This window comes from Barbatula barbatula (genome assembly GCF_947034865.1).
Source record: "Barbatula barbatula genome assembly, chromosome: 22".
In the NCBI taxonomy this organism is placed as follows: Eukaryota; Metazoa; Chordata; class Actinopteri; order Cypriniformes; family Nemacheilidae; genus Barbatula; species Barbatula barbatula.
The window spans coordinates 16,997,415-17,021,294 of NC_136785.1; the positions used below are offsets into that span (position 1 = coordinate 16,997,415).

Consider the following 23,880-nt stretch of genomic DNA (forward strand, 5'->3'; position numbering starts at 1 on the left):
TTTGACTTGGCATCATCCATATATTCCACATGTCTCTTGAATGGAAATATGATATGATATGTAGCCTGTTTGAAAAGTTTATGTTGGCTCTGCTTTACCGTTCTTAGCGATAATACCTCCACTTCTCTGACAGATATTTTATGTTAAAAATGTTGTTGTGTACTTTTCTGTAATATTTAAATTATGCGTATCATTTTCATGTTGTTGTGTACTTTTCTAAAATATTTAAATTATGCGTATCATTTTCATTCTGGATTGCATCGGGACAATAACTTTCTGTTTGAGAAAGTGCCTGATCTGGCATAATGGAAGGTTGAGATCGTCTCGGTTACGTATGTAACCTCCGTTCCCTGATGGAGGGAACGAGACGTTGTGTCGACAGAATGGGGTTTGACTTGAGAACCTATCATCTCTGACTGACTTGAACAGGCCAATGAAAATTGGCGAATAAAATTTGCATGCCGGACTCCGCCCACCGGAAATCCGGGTATAAAAGGGAGCCGGCGTGCTGCATTCATTCACCTTTTGTGCTGAGGAGCCTGAGGATCGTGCCCCGACTGCTGCAGCGGGCTGCCAGCGTTGTGGCATTAAGGACACAACGTCTCGTTCCCTCCATCAGGGAACGGAGGCTACATACGTAACCGCGACATTCCCTTTCTGTCGGTCTCTTGATGTTGTGTCGACAGAATGGGGTTCCTCGGAAAACGCCACAGCGCTGTGCCGCGTCACAATTCCTCGCGAAGCGACGCTGACTGGCCTGGGTGTGTCAGACGTGAGCGCTAGCATGAATTGTAACCTTCCAGTGGAAGGGAAGGAGTCCAGAGCTTTCTTAAAAAGATGGGAGCCCCTTCCACCGGCCGTCACGGACGGCGGCCTAGTTCTCTTAACAGCCAGAAGCCGCCCGGCACCGTAAGGGCCACTGGGAAGCGTCATTCCCCCCTGAGGGAACGCGCTATGGAGACCACTTCCTACCGCAGGGAGGAGCTTTAGTGGAGATCCACACACGGTCTCACCGGATAAGGGAGAGCACGCGGGAAACATGCAGACACGAGAGGGTGTCGCGAGCAGGTGAAGTACACCTGGGAGAGGTCATGGGCCATCGATTGAAAGCCATACATGAGAAGACAACAGACGGAACCGCCCTGTGGGGGGGTTACTACGTGTGGAGCACTAGGCCTTGTTTGAGCCACTGCTAGAGCTCAGAAACAGGCCAAGGGAGGCAGGGCTGCTCCGCCGGGCCCGCCCACGAGAAGTGCTTAGTGATGGATGGAATGCCTACTCTTCACCCAGTGGGGGGAAGAGGGGAGGCTAGATAGCGCCGAGTCTCACCTGGGGAGGGGCGCTATCGCAGGCGTACGCCCACTGGCTGCCGGACTTACCTGGCGGTGTCCCGTAAGACTCTGGCTGATACCGGTTCCACGCGGAGGCTGTAGCCAGGCCGGGGTCTCAGGATAACGTGAGATTGACCAGGCCCGAACTCTAGGCAATCCATGGCCACGAAAAATGCTTGATGGAAGCGAGCGCCACTAGGAGAGCCGTCTTCATCGAGAGATGAGAAAGAGCGGCATCTCTGAGGGGCTCGAAGGGGGGCCTCTGGAGGCCCGCCAGGACCACATTGACGTCCCAAGAGGGAACGGAGCGGGGACGGGCCGGATTCAGCCTTCTCGCGCCCCTCAGGAACCTAATGACCAGGTCCTGCTGTCCCAGAGACTTTCCACCAACTGGTTCGTGATGAGCGGCAATTGCGGCAATTGCTGGTGCCGCTGCCGCCGCAGGACGGGAAGCACTCGAGGTGGCGGCTGATTCTCGAAAGAACACAGCCACCCGTGAACGCAACGTCTGAATCGCCATACGCCCGCAGTGCGGGCATGATGTATCCACAAACGCTGCCTCAGCGTGCTGGAGTCCCAGACACCTGAGGCAGACATTGTGTCCGTCCCCCTCCTCGATGAGTGCGTTGCACCCACGAGCACAGCGGGACATGCCGCGCTGTCAGAAATTTGCTCTTTTAGAGAGAAGCTTTGGAAGTTGCCGAGACGCCCAGGGGAAGTCACAGGAGAAGGGACAGTCCGCTGCACCACGTCGTAAGACCAGCAACACTTGAAGAAAGTCCGCGAAGTCGTCAGCATCAGGATGCGAAGGCTCCGAAGAACAAAAGGTGAATGAATGCAGCACGCCGGCTCCATTTTATACCCAGATATCTGGGGGCGGAGTCCGGCATGCAAATTTCATTCGCCAATTTTCATTTGGCCTGTTCAAGTCAGTCAGAGATGATAGGTTCTCAAGTCAAACCCCATTCTGTCGACACAACGTCGAGAGACCGACAGAAAGGGAACCCCAGACATACTTCATTCATTGCATTTTCTCTATATTTGTTACATTTTTAGAGGCAACATCAGAATGTATACATGTTTATTTCATGTTTGTTATACTTTTAAACAATGTGTTTGTCAATTATATGATAAAATGATAAAGCTGATATAATTTATAATCAAATTGATTTTACTATAGTCTACATTTCACACTATTTCATTAAATTAATCTCATATACCACATGTGTAGGTTATTCAAAACCATTATATTAATGTGACAAGAAAGAGGGAAAGGTAGGTTACGGAGGGTGTGGTATAAATGTGTCTATAGTCTAAAGTCTATAGGGCGAGTCATAGGGCTCCAAGAACATGTTCTATGCACAGTTTGAACTTACTTTGAACATTAAAACATCTCCAGGGGATGCCTGTGACCCTGTCTGTTCTTTCCTCCAACATCACCAAATTTGTGAATAATAAAAAAAACAGATGATTTTGTATCATTGGACTGTCAAACCGCAGACTGAAGCTCCTCCCACTGAAACGTAGTCAAGCAAATGTCTTCCTGGTTGATATCTGTATTGTAACACACAGGAGAAAAGCAGAAGGTAAGCGCTTCACAACGTTAACGTTTACCTGGATGATTAGTCGTATAATGAATAACAAAAAGAAACAACGAAATATCAGTCCAGAACTGAAGGAGTACAGCCGAAATAGCCGGTTTCTACATGACGTAACCAGCTATGATGTCATCGAAATCCGGAGTATTTTGTTATTTTGTAAAGTAATATATGAAACCATATAAAAATGAATACGAACCCGCCGTTATACATTTATATTTTCAGTGTCTTCGTGCATAATTCAGATAATACAACCTTGTATTTGTTTATTGTCTATGTGAGAGATAACCCCGCCCACCACTTTCATATCAGTGCATTCAGTAAGACAAAAGCAATTATTATGACATTAAGGGCGTCACTTGGTTTCAAAAGCGCGGGGGGTGTTTGATTAGCATCCTATCACAAATTCATTATCAGAACATTTGTTTTGCGTTGTTTTTGATTGTTTAAATTGATTAAACCGTGAAACCAAAATGTGTTTTTATTGTGTAGCAAAAGTGGATGTTCATGAATGGGTGAATGCGATTGACTGAGAAACAGAGGAAAACAAACGGTCTGTAAACCTGATTCTGTGGTCGGAAGGAGACGACGAGCACGATGATTTTATTACGTTCTCAACGAGGTTTACCTAAACAACGACACGGAAACTAAGCCCACGTTTCTGTCAAGCCTTGACACAAACACAAACTGCTGTTAATAGAACGAGTCCTATTTCATTTGAAAGTCAGGGGGACACAAACGGGATTTTGAAAAGTGAGGGGGACATGTCGCCCCTGTCCCCCCTGGAAATCACGCCCTATGACATTAACTGTAAGAGGCGTTTACGAACTTTATTATGTCACTTTTCCATCTTCATATGGATATTCAGGTGATCTTTGTTACAATTTATTTGGTGCTAATTTGATCTAATATTTGACGTTTGTTAAATGTTGGAGATTTGAACAGTAAATGAAAATCGCTACATTTACTCTCCATTTATTAGATTTATAGTTTGAGATAAAGGTCTTGTTAAAGATTTTCAGTTTTGTTCAAATTAATTAAAACAACAGTTTTTCCATGACAGTAAAGTATGGTGTAAAAAAGCACCCATGCTGTTGGGGCTAAAGGCACACTAAATTAGCCTAATAATAAACTGCTGGCTGACGTTTCCATTTGTTGACATGATTCAGATGATATCATATATTAAATTGGGTGTCCTGTCCACATTAGAGATGATTTTACGTTTACTTGACATTGTTCTTAAGTTATACCTTAAGCTGTACCCTGTCAATATGTTTTTCTCTAAACGTTCTTATACATTCTGTAAGTCATACATTGAGAAGGTTGGTCTGGGACACTCCCTTATCACCATTGACAGTTCACTCTGCTAGGGGCCATTGTGAAAAAAAGGCTTCTTTACATCGCAATCTATACGAATACAATTCTTAAGTTAAATACACCTAGCCTACTGAAGTGTTGAACTGACTGCAAAGAATAACATATGCGCCTGTGCCTGACTCCAGTTAACTTCCGGTTTGGCCAGTGTTTAATAACATCATATTTATCATGGGTTCCCAATCTTTTCCAATCTTACCTTGACAAATATAATCACATGTATTTCATTACCCACCTAGTTGTTTAAATAGAAGTAAAAGGCACACTCCCTTTCTTTCTAGTTTAATTTGAATATTATTGTAGGGCAGCATTATCAAACCTCAAATACTTGATTACTGTTGTAATAGAGTATCCTAGTTAACACATCTTACACATTTAAATAAATCAAAACAATAAAAACCCGAACGCAATCAAAATTATGTCATATTTGCAGTAGACAGACAGGTGCAACTCCAGAAATGAGGGCATTAAGCAACAATTTCTTCGTCCGCGCTGTAAACTTGCCACTTGTGCATTCAGTGTAATATTTAAACCTATATTGTAAACTTTTCATTCCTTTATTTTATTATAACACAAATGCACCACAACAGCCAAGTGACTTTGCGTAGCCGTATTCATTACCAAGAGTTTGGGAAACCTTGATATAAATGTCGGTCACACTTCAGTATAGTGGGCAATTCTCGCTATTAACAAACCATCAACTATGACTTTTTCCTCAATGAATCCTTAATTTGTTGCTAATTAATAGTTAGTAAGAATATGTGCTTTATAAATTCTTATAAACAGCCGATATGCCAAGGCATGCAAATAGCTAGTAAATAGTGAGAATGGCCCCCTATACTGAAGTGTTACCTAAATGTCCCTTTCTTTCAAAGACCAGCGTTAGTATATGCGGGTTGAGGCATGATCAGTGTTGGGTAAATTTCTCTGAAAAAGTTATTAATTACTAGTTACTAATTACATATTCAATAGTGTTATTTAGATTACTTACTGTACAACTTTCTCTCTCCAAAAATTACTTATTACTAATGACTTCTTTAGGATCCTATATCCTACATCAACCTTGATTAGAATTGATTGTAGGATAGACATGAAACGGCTTATTTAATTAATTCAAATAAATAACTACATAAATTATTCTTATTAACTGACCAAGATATACAAATGTGAGAAGGATTAATTTTAGCTTACATTTTAAAGTTAGATTATCATTTTTATCTCATTTTACACTGTTTTTTTTCAATTACATCAGAAGTAACTGTGATTCAATTACAAGGAAAATAAGTGTAATCCCTTCCTTTACTTTTGAAAGGTAATTCAATTAGAGTAACTAATTGCTTAGTGACTGGTTAAACCCAATACTGGGCATGATAAATTTGGGTTGCGGGTTAGCAATGCCAGACTTAAATGAACACATAGGCCTATATCATGTCAGTAAATGAAATACGCCAAGAATTGAAAAATATACAAAACTTTAACTGTAATGCATAAAACTCACTGTATTTTTTACAGAAAGTTTCTGGCAACCAAAGCTGGCAGGTTTTTTACTGGAAAACAACACACTGTTAACGATTTGCTTGTATTTTTACAGTACGTTACTGGCAGCACGGTTGCCAGTAAGTTACTGTATTTTGATTTACAGTGCTGTACTGTAATAGATTACTACAGTACAAAAAATATTGCTGTATAGATACAACACAGTACTTTACTATATTTTTACTATATTACCTATATTGACAAATTACTATTTAATTCGTATTGGCAATAATTACAAATATATTTTAGCTAGTTTGGATATAAATCTGTAGTTATTAATATTATAAAACTGCTATACTTGACATTATGAATCAAAAGGCAATCCAGGCAAATTTTTTATTGAATCATTTCATTGAAACAAAAAGTATTAAAACATTTAAAACAGTATTGAAGAATGATGTATTACATTAACAACATATAATGACTATGTACAGTAGTCAACATTTAAAGTGGATCAAAAAGGCGAGAACAATACCTATTCTTGTAACTTTTTTGACCCACTTCAAATGTTGACTACTATATATATTACAACATTTAAGTGAGCAAAAATATTCATACAATACATATCAAAACAAACAATAGCAACAAAGTGACAGGTGTCATCTAACACTGGCAAAGAAAACACTGGTCTGTAGTTAAAATGTTCCATTCAAACTGAGTGTCGTGTGTGGCTGTGTGAGAGTGTTGTGTGTGAGAGTGAGAGGGTTGTGTGCGGGTGTGTGAGAGTGTTGTGTGGGGCTGTGTGAGAGTGTTGTGTGTGAGAGGGAGAGGGTTGTGTGTGAGAGTGTTGTGTGTGAGAGTGAGAGTGTTGTGTGTGGCTGTGTGAGAGTGTTGGTGTTTGGGTGAGTGACAGTGCTGTGTGTGGCTGTGTGTGAGTGTTGTGTGGGGCTGTGTGTGAGTGTTGTGTGGGGCTGTGTGAGAGTGTTGTGTGGGGCTGTGTGAGAGTGTTGTGTGGGGCTGTGTGTGAGAGTGTTGTGTGCGGGTGTGTGAGAGTGTTGTGTGGTGCTGTGTGAGAGTGTTGTGTGGGTATTTTTGTCGAGAAACTACATGACTTGCAGTTGTAACTGGACATCCTGGGATGACTTGCTTGGTTTAAAAATGACCAAATCCAGCCAAAATATCAATGGTGAGACTGTAACACAAAAAGCCAAAAATAACAAAATCTGTTAGCCATTAAAATAAGTACAAATTGTGCAGTAAATGGTGAAAGAAAATTCAGTAACACTTCACTATAAGGTTTTATTCCATAACATTTATTAATGGTTTAGATAATAGGAACTAACAATGAACAATATATTTTTCAACATTAATAATATTTGAGAATTCATTATGAATTAACTAATGTGAACAGAGATAAATTGATTGATTTAAAAATATATTGCCAAATGTTAAAATGTATTAACATCCTATGTTAACAAATAGAACCTTATTGTAAGTGTTACTAAAAAGTCAGAAGTAAAACCAGAAACAAATTTGAATAAAAGTTGTATTATAAATACATGGTCAATAGCCTACTTACAGAGACTCATAAGCCCAGGGTGCAAAGTGGACCAAACTGTGACGTTAGAGCTGTAAGAAGAAATATATAATGATATGTTACTTGCTGAAATTTAGAAACCATTCTGTTTATTATATACGCTTAAGATAGTCAATCAAAAATGTAGCAAAATGATCATTTAAATGTTTTCCCTGTATACATTAACATTAAGAGTTCAAATATTTGGGATTGCATTTTCTATACCGTTGGTGTAGCGAAAGTCTATGTGTTTTTGGAAATGCATTTAAAGCTGATCGCGCTCCTCTTTCCGTACAGCGTCATTACGTAAAGGCGGAGTCAGCAGCGCTCTTTAGCAAAGTACGTGCATTGATTTGAGGTGTTGGAAGCAATATCGCTACAAATATATTGTCATACAAAACTTTTTGGCCAACTGAATGTAAAACACTCTAAAGAACATCATATCTGCTTCTGCGGATATACCGTAAATACAGAAATAAGCGCCGCAAACACATTTATAAATCTGTTAGTAATGAAATCTGTATGGATCGCACTCATCACAGTTAAATATGACGTTTCATTTTGTGTGAAGCAGTTTGGTAGCTGTGTGGGCTACTTTACAGTGACTTTGTTATTTCGTGTGAGATTTATTTAGGAGGAATCTTAGTTGAATTGGTCAAAGATTATTTTATTTGAACACAAACGCGAGTTTATCTATTACCAAATACAAGTCGGTTTACCTAGCTTGCCATTATAAACGAACTTCAACTATTCGACAGAAAATAAACTCACCAAAACCCTCATAAACGGTTGAAATAATCCTATATTCATTAAGTGAGATGTGTAAAACGGGTTTAAGCAGTGGGCTGACTTAGTTTAATTTCTGAGGTAGAAGCAACGTTTGTTGGCGACCATATCTCTCTCATTCCACGTTTAAAACAACACTGTGACAAACTGTTGTGCAAAATACAAAAACAAAATAATTTTTTTGTATGAAACACATAAAATAAACCAAACTACAACTTACCAAACTGCCAGAAATCGATTATCCTCCTCCAGCTGCAGCCAGGATGTGCTCTGTGTGATTTGACGTGATGACGTTGTGGCACACTTTCGTTACACGTTACAGCAAAGCTACAGCGAGGTTACAGCGAGACCAAAATTTACTGTAAAAGTTTCCCGCTCAATGAAAATTACCCAGAATGCATTATGAGCTGCAGTATTTTACTGTAATATACAGATGCAGTATTGTACTGTGGATTTTTACAGTAATGTGCTGCTAATCTACAGCGACATCTAACAGTGCAGTTTACATTAATTTAGGAGTTGAATCGACTGGTGACATTTTACAACACTTGAGAACTCATCTCATTATCAAATGTGCGGCAACCAGGAAGCACAAGAAGATGAACTGCTGGCTCTAGCAAGCATATATGATGAAGATGAATTTCGCAGGGCAGAATTAGGGCGGAAGGGTGAGATCCATCTGTGTCTTGAGCTTCCTCCTGACTTCAAACTGATAGTGAAGGGTGAGATTTTATCAGTTTATCCACTCGTAGTCTTTATCAGTGATTTTATACATATAGTCGTTATGAGATTTCTGCATAATATTTAACAGGGCTGGCATGTGTAGAGTATGGTATATCATTTCTACCCTCCTTGGTTCTGAGTTTTGATCTACCTATGGACTACCCTTCATCATCAACTCCAGTCTTTACTTTAAGCTCCAAATGGCTCACAAGAGTCCAGGTGAGTCCTGCTTTGATTTCAGTTTATTAAAAAACGTTTTATGTTTATCATGTCAGCATGTTAGCTGACATATTTTCATAGAACATACCTACTGTAAAATATATTCATAATCCATGCCCACTGTATAATATTTTCTCAATATTGTATTCTGTATTTATTCTAACTGTATATCCTGCACTTGCTAATTGCACTTTTGGTTAGACCCAAACTACATTTCGTTACACTGTACTTGTATATGTATAATGAAAATAAAGTTTAATCTAATCTAATCTAAAATGTTAGGTCATTTCTCCTCAATTTTTTTTCTTGTGTGTGAAAAGATCACTGCACTTTGCAAGAGACTGGACGAGCTTTGGGAGGAGAACCCGGGAAACGTGGTTCTTTTCACCTGGATCCAGTTCCTAAAAGAAGAGGCTCTGGAATACCTAGGCATCCATTCTCCACTTGAGATCCAAAGATTTGCTGATCAGTCTCAGGGAGAATCTGGCCAGACGCAGGCAGCAGAAAAAAGTAAACCCAAAGAATTAGACCCAAGAGCTCTTCAAGAAGTTGATCATCGCACAGACATACTAAACCATCTGCTGGATTTCGATGAAGCTCAGAAGCAGAAAGTGTTTGATGGAAAGGTCTTCTGTTGTGGGATCTGCTTCTCTGAGAAGCTTGGTTCCAGCTGTTTGCTCTTTAAAGTGTGTCAGCATGTCTACTGCAAGGCCTGCATGAAAGAATACTTTGTGATCCAGATTAGAGATGGTAAAGTCCAGTTCCTTGACTGTCCTGAGCCGGAGTGTACGTCCGTAGCCACACCGACACAGGTACTTATCATGACGACATTTTTTCTTTGGTGTGAGTCATGAATAACTCTTAACACTTCTGCTCCAGATCTAGTCCTGACAGCATTATATTGCTTTAATAGGTGAAGCTTCTGGTGGGAGAGGAGGAGTTTGGCCGCTACGACCGTCTCCTCCTGCAGTCAAGTCTGGACCTTATGGCAGATGTTGTTTACTGTCCCCGCATGAGTTGTTGCACACCTGTGATAGTGGAGCCTGACATCACTATGGGCATTTGCCCATCTTGTCGATACCCTTTCTGTACCCTCTGCAAGCAAACCTACCATGGCCTTTCCACCTGCAAAAACGGTAAAATCATATAATTTTAATTCCTGCGTAGATACCGTCCAAAATTGGATTTTATAATAATTTCTCAGTGATTTATAGAATGCACGCACAGAAAACATGCATACACCTCTCTTTCAGGTGTGATATCTATAAATCGCAAATAATCCTAAAAAATTTTGAGCGTCTGAAAAGTAAACAATGTCTAATTAATGTCATTTACAAATCAAAGAACACAATTCAGCGTCCAAATCCTTTACATGCGGCAGGAATGGCTCCTTTTTCCAAAAACATGCAACACTTGGACAAGCAAGCACATTTTTTCAAATCTGTGCATATGCATGTTTTAAACATGAGGGCCTAGGTGTTGACTACTGCACACAAACACCACAGCTCCAGTTAGATTTCAAGCAAAAACATATATTTTTGTAACATTAACAATACTCTTCCTAGAAATGAAATACTAGATTATATTGAGATATACTGAGTTTTCCTGTAGCTCAGTGGTAAAATCATAGCGTTAACAATGAAAGGTTGTGGGTTCGATTGCAGATACCTATGTAAAAATGTATAGGATAAAGCTATGTAAGTCGCTTTGGATAAAAGCGTCTGCTAAATGTAAATGTGGATTACATCCAGACACTATATATATCAGATAGATTTATACAGGGGCGATTCTAGGTTTTCAATGTTAGGGGGTCTCAGCCTCCAATGAGGATATATATATATATAAATAATACATAGCCCCTCTCTTAGCACCACATACTGTTTACATTACTAAAATAAATAATTCAGAAAGAATATGCAGATTAAAGACAAGTTATTTAAATTAATATCACATTAATCGATCGATCTGCAACATTTATAATTCAAAGTGACAATAACTGTCACAAATCCACATAATAAATGTTACAATCAACTGCTGAAGGAAATAACTTGATATGATATTAATATGTTATCCCTGTCATTCATTCTAATTAGCACGAGTACTGTCACTCCTGTGCATGACTACGTGTTCATGTATTACATCCACAATATATTTTAAATGAATAATACAAATATTCTTCGAAACCCAGAACCATTAATAACACAGCAGCCGCACCAGGCTAATTCTATCTGCCTGTGGTCTTTCTGGGGCTCTTGAAACTACCATCAGCTCTCAATAACTAGGTGCAGAAACATAAAACAGCACATCATCATGAATGTCACATTTCTGTATGAAACTATATCATCATGCTTGTTTTCTAAAGTACGCAGTCATTGGTGTGACATGATTTCATTTAGCTAGAGGTAACGTAAACAACTAGTTAACAGTGTGACGAGGGGTGAACGCAGACAAAACATTTTAAAGTGGACGAGAAAGGGTCTTGTATTGCTCCTGCATCATATTATGTAAACTGTATTTATAACAAATAATGGCAAAGATGCAGATGTCACCTTGTACTCTGCTTATGACGTTCAATCCATGCTGCTATGAACGGAAGAATGCGCTAAATAACGTAGCCTGCCGCCGTTTTCATAATAAGACTTTAAAGGGGACTATAAAGCGATCTCGAATACTTGTACAGTCTTGTACTTACAATATTTTAGGGGGGCTAAGCTAGAACTTAAAAGGGGGCTAGCAAAGCCACTGTATTTATATAATGTATTATTATTATACAGTATTTTGTACATTTCAAAAGTTTAATATTTTTTGTAACAGTTGAGCTTGGCATGTTGGTGGACGAGTGTGTGGAGGAACCTCTTGAAAATGAAAATGAGTGTATGAACGAAATGTTAACTGAAAAATGGGTGAAGGAAAACTGTAAACCATGCCCATCCTGCCGCGTGCAAATACAGGTCAGCATCTACTGCCCTCAGGACTGCAAGGATCTAATTTTTGTTGTTGGAATGTGTAGTCTTAGTATAAATTAACAAAACCAATAATATCTTAACTTTGGCTTTAATGCACAAACTACCATCAGTCACTGTCCTGAACTGTATCTTGTGTTCTCCAATATTCAGAAGGGGCTGGGCTGTAACAAGATGACATGTACGTTTTGTTGGAGGTATTTCTGTTGGATCTGCTCTACAATTCTTAATAAAGGGAATCCCTACAGCCATTTCCAAGACCAAGACTCACCGTGTTATAACCGGTGAGTGCCTCCTAATAATACACTGTCCTGTTTAATCTGTTTTGTCTTGATCAGTTGTACAACTTGACTTATTATTTCATGCATATTTATGGTCTCTATGGTTGGTCTTCAACTTTTAGTTACAAATAAAAATTTTCATTTAGGTTACGCTGGAGAGTCTTGTTATATTTAATACATAATTATTATTTTCCTTCTAGAATGCATGAGGAAGTCCCAGTGGAACAGCAGTGAAGGCCACTGGTCCACTATAATAGAAAGTCCAGGGGTCTCATTTATAAAACTTTGCATAGGATCCTTACTAAAAGTGTACCTGTGCCCGAAAGCCAAAAATAGCGTACGCCAAAACATATTCAGACTTATAAAACCGTGCGAACTTGAATCATCCTCATACCCTGCCCTGTACACGCCCATTGTTAACCATAAATAGTTCATGCAATGCACCTCCTGAATGCTGATCTTTTCATGTATAAGCCTGGCATCCAATCCGCTTGTTAAGCCTCACTTCACGCACCACCATATATGGAAGGTCATACCATCCATATTTGATAAGAGCAAAACAATAAAAATATGCTACACTGAACTGTTCACAACTCTATAAAGTTTATAAAGCTTCATGAGCAAAAACTATACAACAAATGCAAAAATGGTTATAAATGAGAGGATATGTGATCACTGCAAGAGAGTGCTCGGTGAAGCAGTTCCCATTGGTTAGCACCCAGCCAGATGCTCACCTGCGCCTGGATCTAGGAGAGGGGCCCTGTTTTGCTACTGTAGGCAAGATATCATGTGTAAAACATTGGATCACTGTTTGTTTGGCCACTGAGCTGGGAGCCCCTACTAGGAGACAACATAACTCCCATCCTGTTAAGTGGTGACCCTTGACATTATGGACTGACTTTAGGAACTTTTACTACCAGAACATCATCTGGATGAGTCTTTGTGCTGTATCACTTGTTATGTGTCACTGTACACTATCAGTACTCCAGTATATTGATAATATGGGGGTGACGTGTACTGTTCCAGTAAAAACCCAGGTTGCCATCACAACCGGCTTTCTCCTCGGTTCCTGCTCCGCCCTGGTGGTCTCTGCCTCCTACTTATTCTTGGAAGTCTCCGTCCTGGTGCCCTGCTGCTCCGCCACCGGTAACACCCTGGTGCTCTGCTGATCCGCCACTGGCTCCTTCCTGGTGCCCTGCTGCTGACATGATCTGGCCTATGTTCCATTGTCTTGTTGGACGTTTCTTATTTGCTGTTTCCAGATATATTATATTTATTATTGAAGCCCGTATCAGGTTCAAATGACTAATGCTTGCTTACAGGACTATCACTGGATCTGCACCGGCATACTTTCACACACAACATTAAAAAAACTATTTAAAACCCCAAAAGCAACTTGTGTGTACATTTGTTGGTGTGTAGTTATATATGTAAATTATGTGTCATTATTATATGTACACTAAGCACATTATGAGTACATTTGCTGCTGTGTAGTTAAACAGTATTTATATGATGTGTCATTCGTTATACTATGGTTAAACACTTAGAGAATCGTCTATTGTGTAAATGTGTGCAGGAAATTTTCAATTGTAAAGTATTGTAATTTTTTCTAAATTGTAATCTACAATTCTGTCACATATCTTTCATACTGCCATGTTGGTCGAAACTGCACACCTTTTCACCTACTGTTGCACTTGTGTATATGGTTGAGTGACATATTTGAGGGATTTGATTTGACATATCTTCCTCATGTCTGGTGAATGGAAATATGCAAATGAAATGATAAGCAAAATTACATTATGCATAGTTAAACTATACATTGTTAGCTCCACATATGGTTATATCGGGGTGGAGATGGTATGGATATACACGTATGTACAGGCTTCCCCGAACTAGGAGTTATAAAGCGAATAAAGGATGCACCTATCCGATACTCGCGATTGGTATTGGGGTCGATACTGACCTTTTTTGCTGGATCGGGTATCGCCCTGACAGGACCGTTTCAAAATTCGATCCTGTACGTTAGCAGTAGATGTTACTACTTACTATTATGAAACCAGAGTAAAAGTTGTAATGCAGTACATTCCAAGTATTTGTATGGCATTTGTATGTGAGGAACAAACCAGTACAGCATAATTAAGTTCATGGAAACTCGTACCTTCGCTGATTTTTACTGCAGTACTTGAGGCAGTAAAAATCCAGTACTTTTCTACTTTTAAAATGAAAATTGTAAAACTACTTTTGTAAAATAAAGTACTAGATATTACTGTACTCAATTATTAAAAGATTAGAAAAACAACATTAATTTATGTCTTGTGGATTGTAATTATGATTTGTTTTATAATGTAGAGAGGATTTTTTTCCCCAAATTTAAACATTCCAATAAATAACAGAATACAGATTGATGTGCTAAAACACCTGAGTGCTAAACTATCCACTTCTGGCAATTAAAGCTAAAAATATATGCAATTCTACATTGATCAGGAAAACATTTTTATTGGATTGGGACAGTATCAGCTGATACTCAGAATTCCGGTATCAGAATCGGATTGGGAATGGAAAAAGGGGTATCAGTGCATCCCTAAAGCAAATTACATGCAGGATCTGGCGTATGGTTTTATAAATCTAAAAACTTTTGTGGGTACATAAAATCTTTCTTCTGTGTGTGCACAAGGAGGTAATCTCCACAAAGTTTTAAAAATAAGACACTTTTTTAAAGTCACTTTGGATACAAGGGTTTAATAAAATGCTTTAATGGATTGTTGTCTTTTATGAAACCATCAGTATCTCTGCGAAAAGCAAATGCGCCGTCCTTCCAGTGGCTACTCAGGTAGCAAACAGACGTTGGCCCAACGTTTGTTGTTGTGTTGGGCCAACGTTGGGTGCCCAACGTAATTTTGTCCGTTGGGCCAACGTTGGGCCCACCATGTTATTGGACGGCCAGCAGACCTTCTGCCAACCTAAAAAAAAGACCTTACCAACCTTCTGCCAACTTAAAAAACATTGGGCCAACACATTTTAAGATTGTGATATGGCCTATTCATTGTTGAATTGCATTAAAACAGAACAACAGACAAACTGAATTGGTTATAAAAATGAAATTTATTGGTAACAAAAAAAACAGCAGAAAAAATGCAAAGAAAAGTAAAACAAAGTCAAAGAAATCAACAAGGAACCAAAGTGACAAAAAAGCAGCTAAGAAAATGCAGAAGAAGGCCAAAAAATTTTGCAGATTTGAAGCTATTTGATGATTAAGACGGAGCGGAGGAGGAGAAGCAGCAGCATATACTAACAACTTTTTAGAACATTTAAGATGTGTCGTAAAGTTTTTTGCAAGAAATTCACCAAATTGGGGTAGCAAATGTTTTATACATCTTAATGCAGTGTAAAGATGAAGTGCACCTCTGTTTATATGGAAGTAAAATAATGTCAAATGTGTTTGAAAAAAAAACGCCTGTTGAATTATACTGGAAAAAATATGCATTGCATTAACCATGCTTGCATTGTAATGCATTGTATTTTTAGGGCTTGCATTTTTATGGGCTGAAATTCAACATGGTTGTATATTTAAGCTGTGAATATTTCAATTCAAAACACTTCAAACACATTTTCATTAATAAAAATTCAATAAGCCATATTCACCTTTCATATTTGTAAGCCCTCCGCTTTGCCTGACGTTTAAGTGTTCTGTCTGAATAAATGTTGTTTGCAGACATAGTTAGTATGCTGACAAACAAATAACTAACGTTAATTACAGTTACTAAATTACAGCTGATTTCGATTCTGTTTAATCTAGACTAAGAAAGCTACAATACTAGTTAACGTTAACTGTTGGAATAGCAGGCTAACGGTAGAGCTGTCCTTACATTGAATGTAAATTATGCTGGCTAAATTATAAGGCTACATTTACATCAGATTGATAAAAACAATATATTGAATCGAGGAGATTACCTTGGACTGGCTGGTTTAACGGCTGAAGTGAATAGAAGAAGGCTATTAGAAGATAACGGTAATTCTAAATCATGCTCGCGCGGCCGGGGCGCTCTCTTCTGCTCTGTCAGAAAATAAAGACAAATAAAAGATATGCACTACATTAGCTCAGTTGTGTCACAAGCTCAGTCAAACCGCCAGATTACACCAACAGTCAACATTAAAGTTTATAATATTTTAGTCATATCGAATTACTTACAACAAAATGAACATTACTGTGAACTTATTTTAATGAGGTAACCAGGAATTAATGAAAACTTACCTCAGAATTTACAACAGAAACGAAAACTCGTCTGAGGTAAACATCTGACAGAACTGACGAGGACGGAGGCGCGCGCGTATGGATATGGAAGGCCATATGGAAAGCCGTTTGGGTCATATTTCGCCATCAACCAGACGCCTGGTGTTCAGATGACGCCGGCTTTTACGGCGTTTAAGACGTACAGACGCCGTAAATTACGGCGTTTAAGACGTACAGACGCCGTAAATTACGGCGTTTAAGACGTACAGACGCCGTAAATTACGGCGTTTTAAATGCAATGCGAAACGCCGTTCATTTCGCCGTTTGAACTTCCATATTACGCCGTAAATTACGGCGCTTCCGTGTAACAAAGACGCCGTAAAAAGCGGCGTTTTTTATAATATTAAAATCAGCCCCGCCTTTTCTACACAGTCCAGCCCCTCCAATGAACACAAAGACATGTGTAGTAGAATGTCGATCTGAATAAGTGTTCCTGTTTTTAACTTTATTGCGAATAATGCTTAGACTTTCATCATGTGATATTTTTCATTGGGCGCGTTTATCCTCCTTTTCGTTTATCATATGTGTACGAGCGACAGACTTTTGAGCGAGCACGTTCGTGACACTTTGTGAGTTTATGTGACTTCGAGCTCATCATTCTTGTCGTCCACGGTGGCGTAGTGGACTGCGTGCGCAGCAGCGGAACTTCATCACTTTTAATGATTGGAGTTCGACTCCGCGGTCCGACCATATTCTTTATTCCTTTTGAATTGTTCTATTGAGTCGTGTTTTTAAATGTTGGAGCACTACCTGTTGCTGGCAACTTATTAAATGACAAGAAACGCTTATTACAAGCCTTTATGGCCTTTATGCATGCAATAGCTGCGGGCTAAGTCTGCTACTGCTACTGGCTGTTGTAGCTTGCCATAAAAGGTTCCATAGGCTTTGGAAAGGCGTAATATTGTTTATTTTACATGGTGCTAATTGAGGTTTGAGTTTAGCCTATGTAGTACATTTTATTCTGCTAGTTGATGCTGTAATAAAAAGTTCATTGTTATAACAGTTGTCTATATTAATATGTGATACGTTATCAAAAATATTCAGCATCGTTATGTTCAGTGTCACGTGATTCTCCATAAACCATTCTAGTATGCTGATTTGCACAGGAATATAAAAATAGATGTTCAAAATTGATAATATGAGCCATTATTAATAACTGCTATATTAAAATAATTTCTGAAGGATCATGTGAAACTGAAGACTGGAGTAATGATGCTGACAAATTCACATTTTGATTGTTCTTGGCGTGAAAGGTAAAAAACTAAGTTAACTTCTAAACCTCAAGCTCGTGTATGATGGTGGGGTGCTGCGACAACGAAGTATAAAAAGCAAAACTTCCTTGTCTTGTAATTGTCTGTTAAGGGCACTTATAACAACAACAATGATATAAATATCAGAATCAGAAAGAGTTTTATTGCCAAGTATGCTTGCACATACAAGGAATTTGTTTTTGTGACATAACCTTCCAGTACACAGAGACAACAACACACAGACAAGAAATAGGCAAATAAATAAGTGTATAAACAATTGTGCTAGAAATTATAATGGGATAGGATTAAGTAGATGCAGGGATGTACTAGGATGGAGGGGTAACAATAAATATAAGGATATTGCACATTTTTATTGCATAAGTGGGGAACATTTAACTGTTCATGAGGTAGATTGCCTGGGGGAAGAAACTGTGCCTGACGGTCCTGGTATTTGCGGCTCTGAAGGGAAACGGCGATCAGTCATTGTAATGCTAAATAGCCTACTTTAAGTTGCTTAACAATTCCTTTGTACAAGAAATACCGGTGCCGCTGCTAGCCATTTTGGTGCCCTAAGCATAATTCCATTATGATTTTTCTATATCCTAATGAAATAACATTAGATAAAAAAAATTATTAGGCTATGGTGCCCCTACGCACAGATGCGCCTGGTGGGAGCGGCGGCGCTGAGTAATACGCTTTAACAAATGCTGCGTAACTGATAATGTTATAGGGATCGAGCCTGCCATGTTGACTGAAGTCACGATGAAAAACGACTTTGTTTGCGCATTCATTCTAGTGGGGTGGCGCGTAAGAGCGCTCATCGAATACTTTGCATCTTTTTGCACATCTCACATCAGATCGTAAGGGCATCTATTTTCAATCAAATTAAGAGTTTGCGGTACATTTAGAATTGGGGTAGGCTTGTTGTCAATTGGCGTCCATTTAATGATTTACATACAGGCAATGCAAGTTTATTTATATAGCACATTTCAAACAGTTAATGGTGATTTATATAGAAATTACAAAAAAAGAAGGATATGCAAAAGAGATCTTCAAAAAGCGTTAATTCTTTTAAATCACACATACTTAAGAATAGAAAATAACAATAAATAGGAAATCAAATGTGCAACGGAAGGAAAAGGAAGACAAATGAACGACTAATTGTGTTTTTAATCTGGATGTAAAAGTAGCTAATATTGAAGAGCATCTGATGCCTGCGGCTTCACGTGGCATAGTTTCTTATCGCTGACGAACCTTGTTTTGAGTCAACTTTTGTTATCTCTAACTGACTTGATTCTAATGATCTGAGTAGTCTGTTGGGTTATTTTATAATGTACAGTATACAGTTCTGGAAGAACACATCTTAATTTTGCAATCATTTATAAATTCATTATATTAATGCATTACTTTAAATGATATAATAGCCTATATAAATATAATAAAAGAACAACACGCACGCCTAATTAAGGCTAAATAATTTGGTTAAGCAAATAAGAGTTAAGGGAGTTATATATTATTCGTAAAAATAAATAAAAATCACTTACATAATGCAGTTATGCATAAGTCCCACACTAAAACTAAGATAAGTGAACGCGGCCTCGTGAAAATAACCATCCCAAAATACAAAACGATTTAACAAACATGATCGCTTAGCAACTTCTAAAGAAAGGCAGTATTTTTGTAGGGAGCTGCGCGCCTCAAAGAGCACGTTTCTCCGCAGCCGGCATCAACAGACTGAGAATGAGAAACAAACTTGAATTTAGATATGATTTATTTTACTCGTCAAAGCACGTATTTTTTCAATAAAGAAACTCAGCTCGATGTGGATGGACCATATAATAACCTAAATATCCAGTGCTTTTGTGTTGCATACCTTTTACTTTCTGCCCAGTTAGGCGACTGTGTGTACCTACATTATTTTTCATTTAATTAATTAATTTTTTTATTTATTTAATTGGCTTTTATTGTTTGACAATTTAGCTTAAGATGCCTGCAACTTTCGTTATTGCACCTTTGCTGATTGTTATGTCTTTAAGTAAGTTATAAAACAGGCCTATATTTTCCTTTAAAAATTGCTATATAATAATAACGCAACAATATTTTTTTGGTCAGCATTTCCCTTACTGTTTCTGTATATGAACAGTATCCTCCATTTTAAGATTTTTGATCGTCAAAATCTTATAGAGGTTTATACTGAATGCATGCAGCATGTGCAGTCTATATGTAAATGGAAATACAAACGGGTTCGTAGATGGGAATAATTTGAATCAATAAAAACATACTGACAACAGCCAGTAGCAGTAGCAGACTTAGCCCGCAGCTATTGCATGCATAAAGGCCATAAAGGCTTGTAATAAGCGTTTCTTGTCATTTAATAAGTTGCCAGCAACAGGTAGTGCTCCAACATTTAAAAACACGACTCAATAGAACAATTCAAAAGGAATGAAGAATATGGTCGGACCGCGGAGTCGAACTCCAATCGTTAAAAGTGATGAAGTTCCGCTGCTGCGCACGCAGTCCACTACGCCACCGTGGACGACAAGAACGACGAGCTCGAAGTCAGATAAAGGCACAAAGTGTCACGAACGTGCTCGTTTAAAAGTCGGCCGCTCGTACACATATGATAAACGAAAAGGAGGATAAACGCGCCCAATGGAAAATATCACATGATGAAAGTCTAAGCATTATTCGCAATAAAGTTAAAAACAGGAACACTTATTCAGATCGACATTCTACTACACATGTCTTTGTGTTCATTGGAGGGGCTGGACTTTGTAGAAAAGGCGGGGCTGATTTTAATATTATAAAAAACGCCGCTTTTTACGGCGTCTTTGTTACACGGAAGCGCCGTAATTTACGGCGTAATATGGAAGTTCAAACGGCGAAATGAACGGCGTTTCGCATTGCATTTAAAACGCCGAAATTTACGGCGTCTGTACGTCTTAAACGCCGTAATTTACGGCGTCTGTACGTCTTAAACGCCGTAATTTACGGCGTCTGTACGTCTTAAACGCCGTAAAAGCAGGCGTCATCTGAACACCAGGCGTCTGGTTGATGGCGAAATATGACCCAAACGGCTTTCCATATATGGCCCAAACGGCTTTCCATACGTCTACGGCCTTCCATACGCGCGCGCCCACAAATACGTGTGTGTGGCTTCATGCGGTGCTGACAGGATGATGACGTCAATGTACCGCGAGACCGATTCGAAATTAGATCTCTACGTGTAAAGGCTTGTTTGAGATGCGCCTTGCCTTGCCTGAAATATAAGGCTTGTTTGAGATGCGCCTTGCCTCGCCTGAAATATAGGCGAGAGTAGGCGGCTACAGTGAGGGGAGGAGTGAAAAAAAGTGCAGGCAAGCCGGACACTTCCTGAATCTCGCTGTGTTGTGGACTGCAAACGTCAACAATGGAAGAGATCGCGTTCGCGTTCTTTATCGCGGACGAAGTTGATGCAGTTGAAATACCACTGTTTTTACACGAAGATGGTTATGATGAGGAGAATCACCGAAGGTGAACAGTGCTCATTACTTAAAATGGCTTATTCAGTAAATGGTAGGGATATAAATCTATCTGATCTAGAGTGGTATTGCATCTTGCATCTAATGAAATTAATGTCGAGTAAAAAATAAACAGTCCTGACTGCAGATAATTCAGCACCAAAGAAAATTGTTTTTATTATTATTAAAGTTATTTGGGTGAACTATCCCTTTTTTACATGACAAATATTCCATATAAAAATATTACACAATTGTTTGTCACCTTAATGTAAGTTTCAATTCATGTTTAATGATTAGGAAAAGTGTGTGCTGCAAATTATTCTTAAAAAATAATATGAAACAACAACACATTCTAAATTAAGAAATGAGCATGTGTGGGTTTTGTTTATTGCACTCCTGGAATCAGACATATCCAAATAAAGATATCGGATAAAAACACAAACATGAGGCCTAATTGTAAAACAGTCACATTAGATGTATGCATGTATTGATGGATTGACTAATTTATTTAATGGAATAATGTTGTACAAAAATGTCAATGTATAAAGAGAATACACATCTCTCAATAAAGAGAAAATAAAAAACAAACAGGACTTCACTTCAAACCAAGAAAATAAAAATAAAACATGTCCTAATTACTAAGTACTATAGAAAAAGTAAATCGTATTAGGCTATAGGTAATGGACTTCTTAGAATTAAGGGGAAAAAAATATCAGCTGACATTATCAGCCAATGAGCACGAAGCTGTGTCGTCAGTCAGTCGTTTCCCATCATGCTTTTGAGTAGCGCAGTCGGTGGAGAGCAACTGCGCTCGACTGCTCAATCCGACACAGCCGCCTCGCTGTCGCGAGAGTTTTTTGGCACACGTCAGCATGAGGTCAGAGCAAGGCGGACGTAACTCGGACACTTTTCTAACCGGCATGCATCTCACGGTGATCACCGGTGATCGGTTCTGCGCAGATTTTGTTCATCTCAAACAAGCCTATAGGCGAGAGTAGGCGGCTACAGTGAGGGGAGGAGTGAAAAAAAGTGCAGGCAAGCCGGACACTTCCTGAATCTCGCTGTGTTGTGGACTGCAAACGTCAACAATGGAAGAGATCGCGTTCGCGTTCTTTATCGCAGACGAAGTTGATGCAGTTGAAATACCACTGTTTTTACACGAAGATGGTTATGATGAGGAGAATCACCGAAGGTGAACAGTACTCATTACTTAAAATGGCTTATTCAGTAAATGGTAGGGATATAAATCTATCCGATCTAGAGTGGTATTGCAACTTGCATCTAATGTAATTAATGTCGAGTAAAAAATAAACAGTCCTGACTGCAGATAATTCAGCACCAAAGAAAATTGTTTTTATTATTATTAAAGTTATTTGGGTGAACTATCCCTTTTTTACATGACAAATATTCCATATAAATATATTACACAATTGTTTGTCACCTTAATGTAAGTTTCAATTCATGTTTAATGATTAGGAAAAGTGTGTGCTGCAAATTATTCTTAAAAAATTATATGAAACAACAACACATTCTAAATTAAGAAATGAGCATGTGTGGGTTTTGTTTATTGCACTCCTGGAATCAGACATATCCACATAAAGATATCGGATAAAAACACAAACATGAGGCCTAATTGTAAAACAATCACATTAGATGTATGCATGTATTGATGGATTGACTAATTTATTTAATGGAATAATGTTGTACAAAAATGTCAATGTATAAAGAGAATACACATCTCTCAATAAAGAGAAAATTAAAACAAACAGGACTTCACTTCATACCAAGAAAATAAAAATAAAACATGTCCTAATTACTAAGTACTATAGAAAAAGTAAATCGTATTAGGCTATAGGTAATGGACTTCTTAGAATTAAGGGGAAAAAAATATCAGCTGACATTTTCAGCCAATGAGCACGAAACTGTGTCGTCAGTCAGTCGTTTCCCATCATGCTTTTGAGTAGCGCAGTCGGTGGAGAGCAACTGCGCTCGACTGCTCAATCCGACACAGCCGCCTCGCTGTCGCGAGAGTTTTTTGGCACACGTCAGCATGAGGTCAGAGCAAGGCGGACGTAACTCGGACACTTTTCTAACCGGCATGCATCTCACGGTGATCACCGGTGATCGGTTCTGCGCAGATTTTGTTCATCTCAAACAAGCCTAATGTTATCGACTCGCTCTCGCGATACGTTGACGTCATCATGAAGTCGAACATGACTAATAACACATAACAAAAGACAACATGCTAAAAACAATAAAGATGGTAGAACTTGTTTAACATTAAATTGTATTAAAATAAACAGAAATATTGTGCTTTTAAAGCATAGCTTTTTAGATCTTCATCCGGGGGTGTGTTCAATTATTTCTACATAAATGCACATTTTGTTCTAAATATATAAATATAAATATATATACATATAATTTGAGGGAAGTGGTGGGCAATTGCAGCTGACCATACCAACGTTGGCCCAACGTTGTATTTCTGTCAGATAGGTTGGGCCAACGTACGTAA

The 23,880-nt window shown here is 38.6% G+C and overlaps 1 protein-coding gene across 3 annotated transcripts; it reads left to right on the forward strand.

Moving 5' to 3' along the window:
• Positions 1-2,692: 2,692 nt before the first annotated feature.
• LOC306910977 (E3 ubiquitin-protein ligase RNF14-like) lies at positions 2,693-13,714 on the forward strand. Of its 3 annotated transcripts, none has more exons than XM_079485939.1 (8): positions 2,693-2,917; positions 8,658-8,863; positions 8,953-9,083; positions 9,404-9,895; positions 9,997-10,219; positions 11,898-12,034; positions 12,200-12,330; positions 12,528-13,714. In XM_079485939.1, the coding sequence occupies exons 2-8, from the start codon at positions 8,713-8,715 to the stop codon at positions 12,559-12,561; spliced, it is 1,299 nt and encodes a 432-aa protein (XP_079342065.1). In that variant the 5' UTR covers positions 2,693-2,917; positions 8,658-8,712; the 3' UTR covers positions 12,562-13,714. The 3 variants fall into 3 exon arrangements, with proteins under 3 accessions (XP_079342065.1, XP_079342067.1, XP_079342066.1); XM_079485941.1 differs by having other exon boundaries at positions 2,713-2,917; positions 8,728-8,863; XM_079485940.1 differs by lacking the exon at positions 2,693-2,917 and having other exon boundaries at positions 5,756-8,863.
• The last annotated feature ends 10,166 nt before the right edge of the window (positions 13,715-23,880 follow it).

Coding starts and splice junctions, on each gene's coding strand:
- LOC306910977 (XM_079485939.1), top strand. CDS start 8,713: ATGTGCGGCAACCAGGAAGCACAAGAAGATGAACTGCTGGCTCTAGCA. Junction 9,896..9,996: donor CCGTAGCCACACCGACACAG/GTACTTATCATG, acceptor TTGCTTTAATAG/GTGAAGCTTCTGGTGGGAGA. Junction 12,035..12,199: donor CCTGCCGCGTGCAAATACAG/GTCAGCATCTAC, acceptor TCCAATATTCAG/AAGGGGCTGGGCTGTAACAA.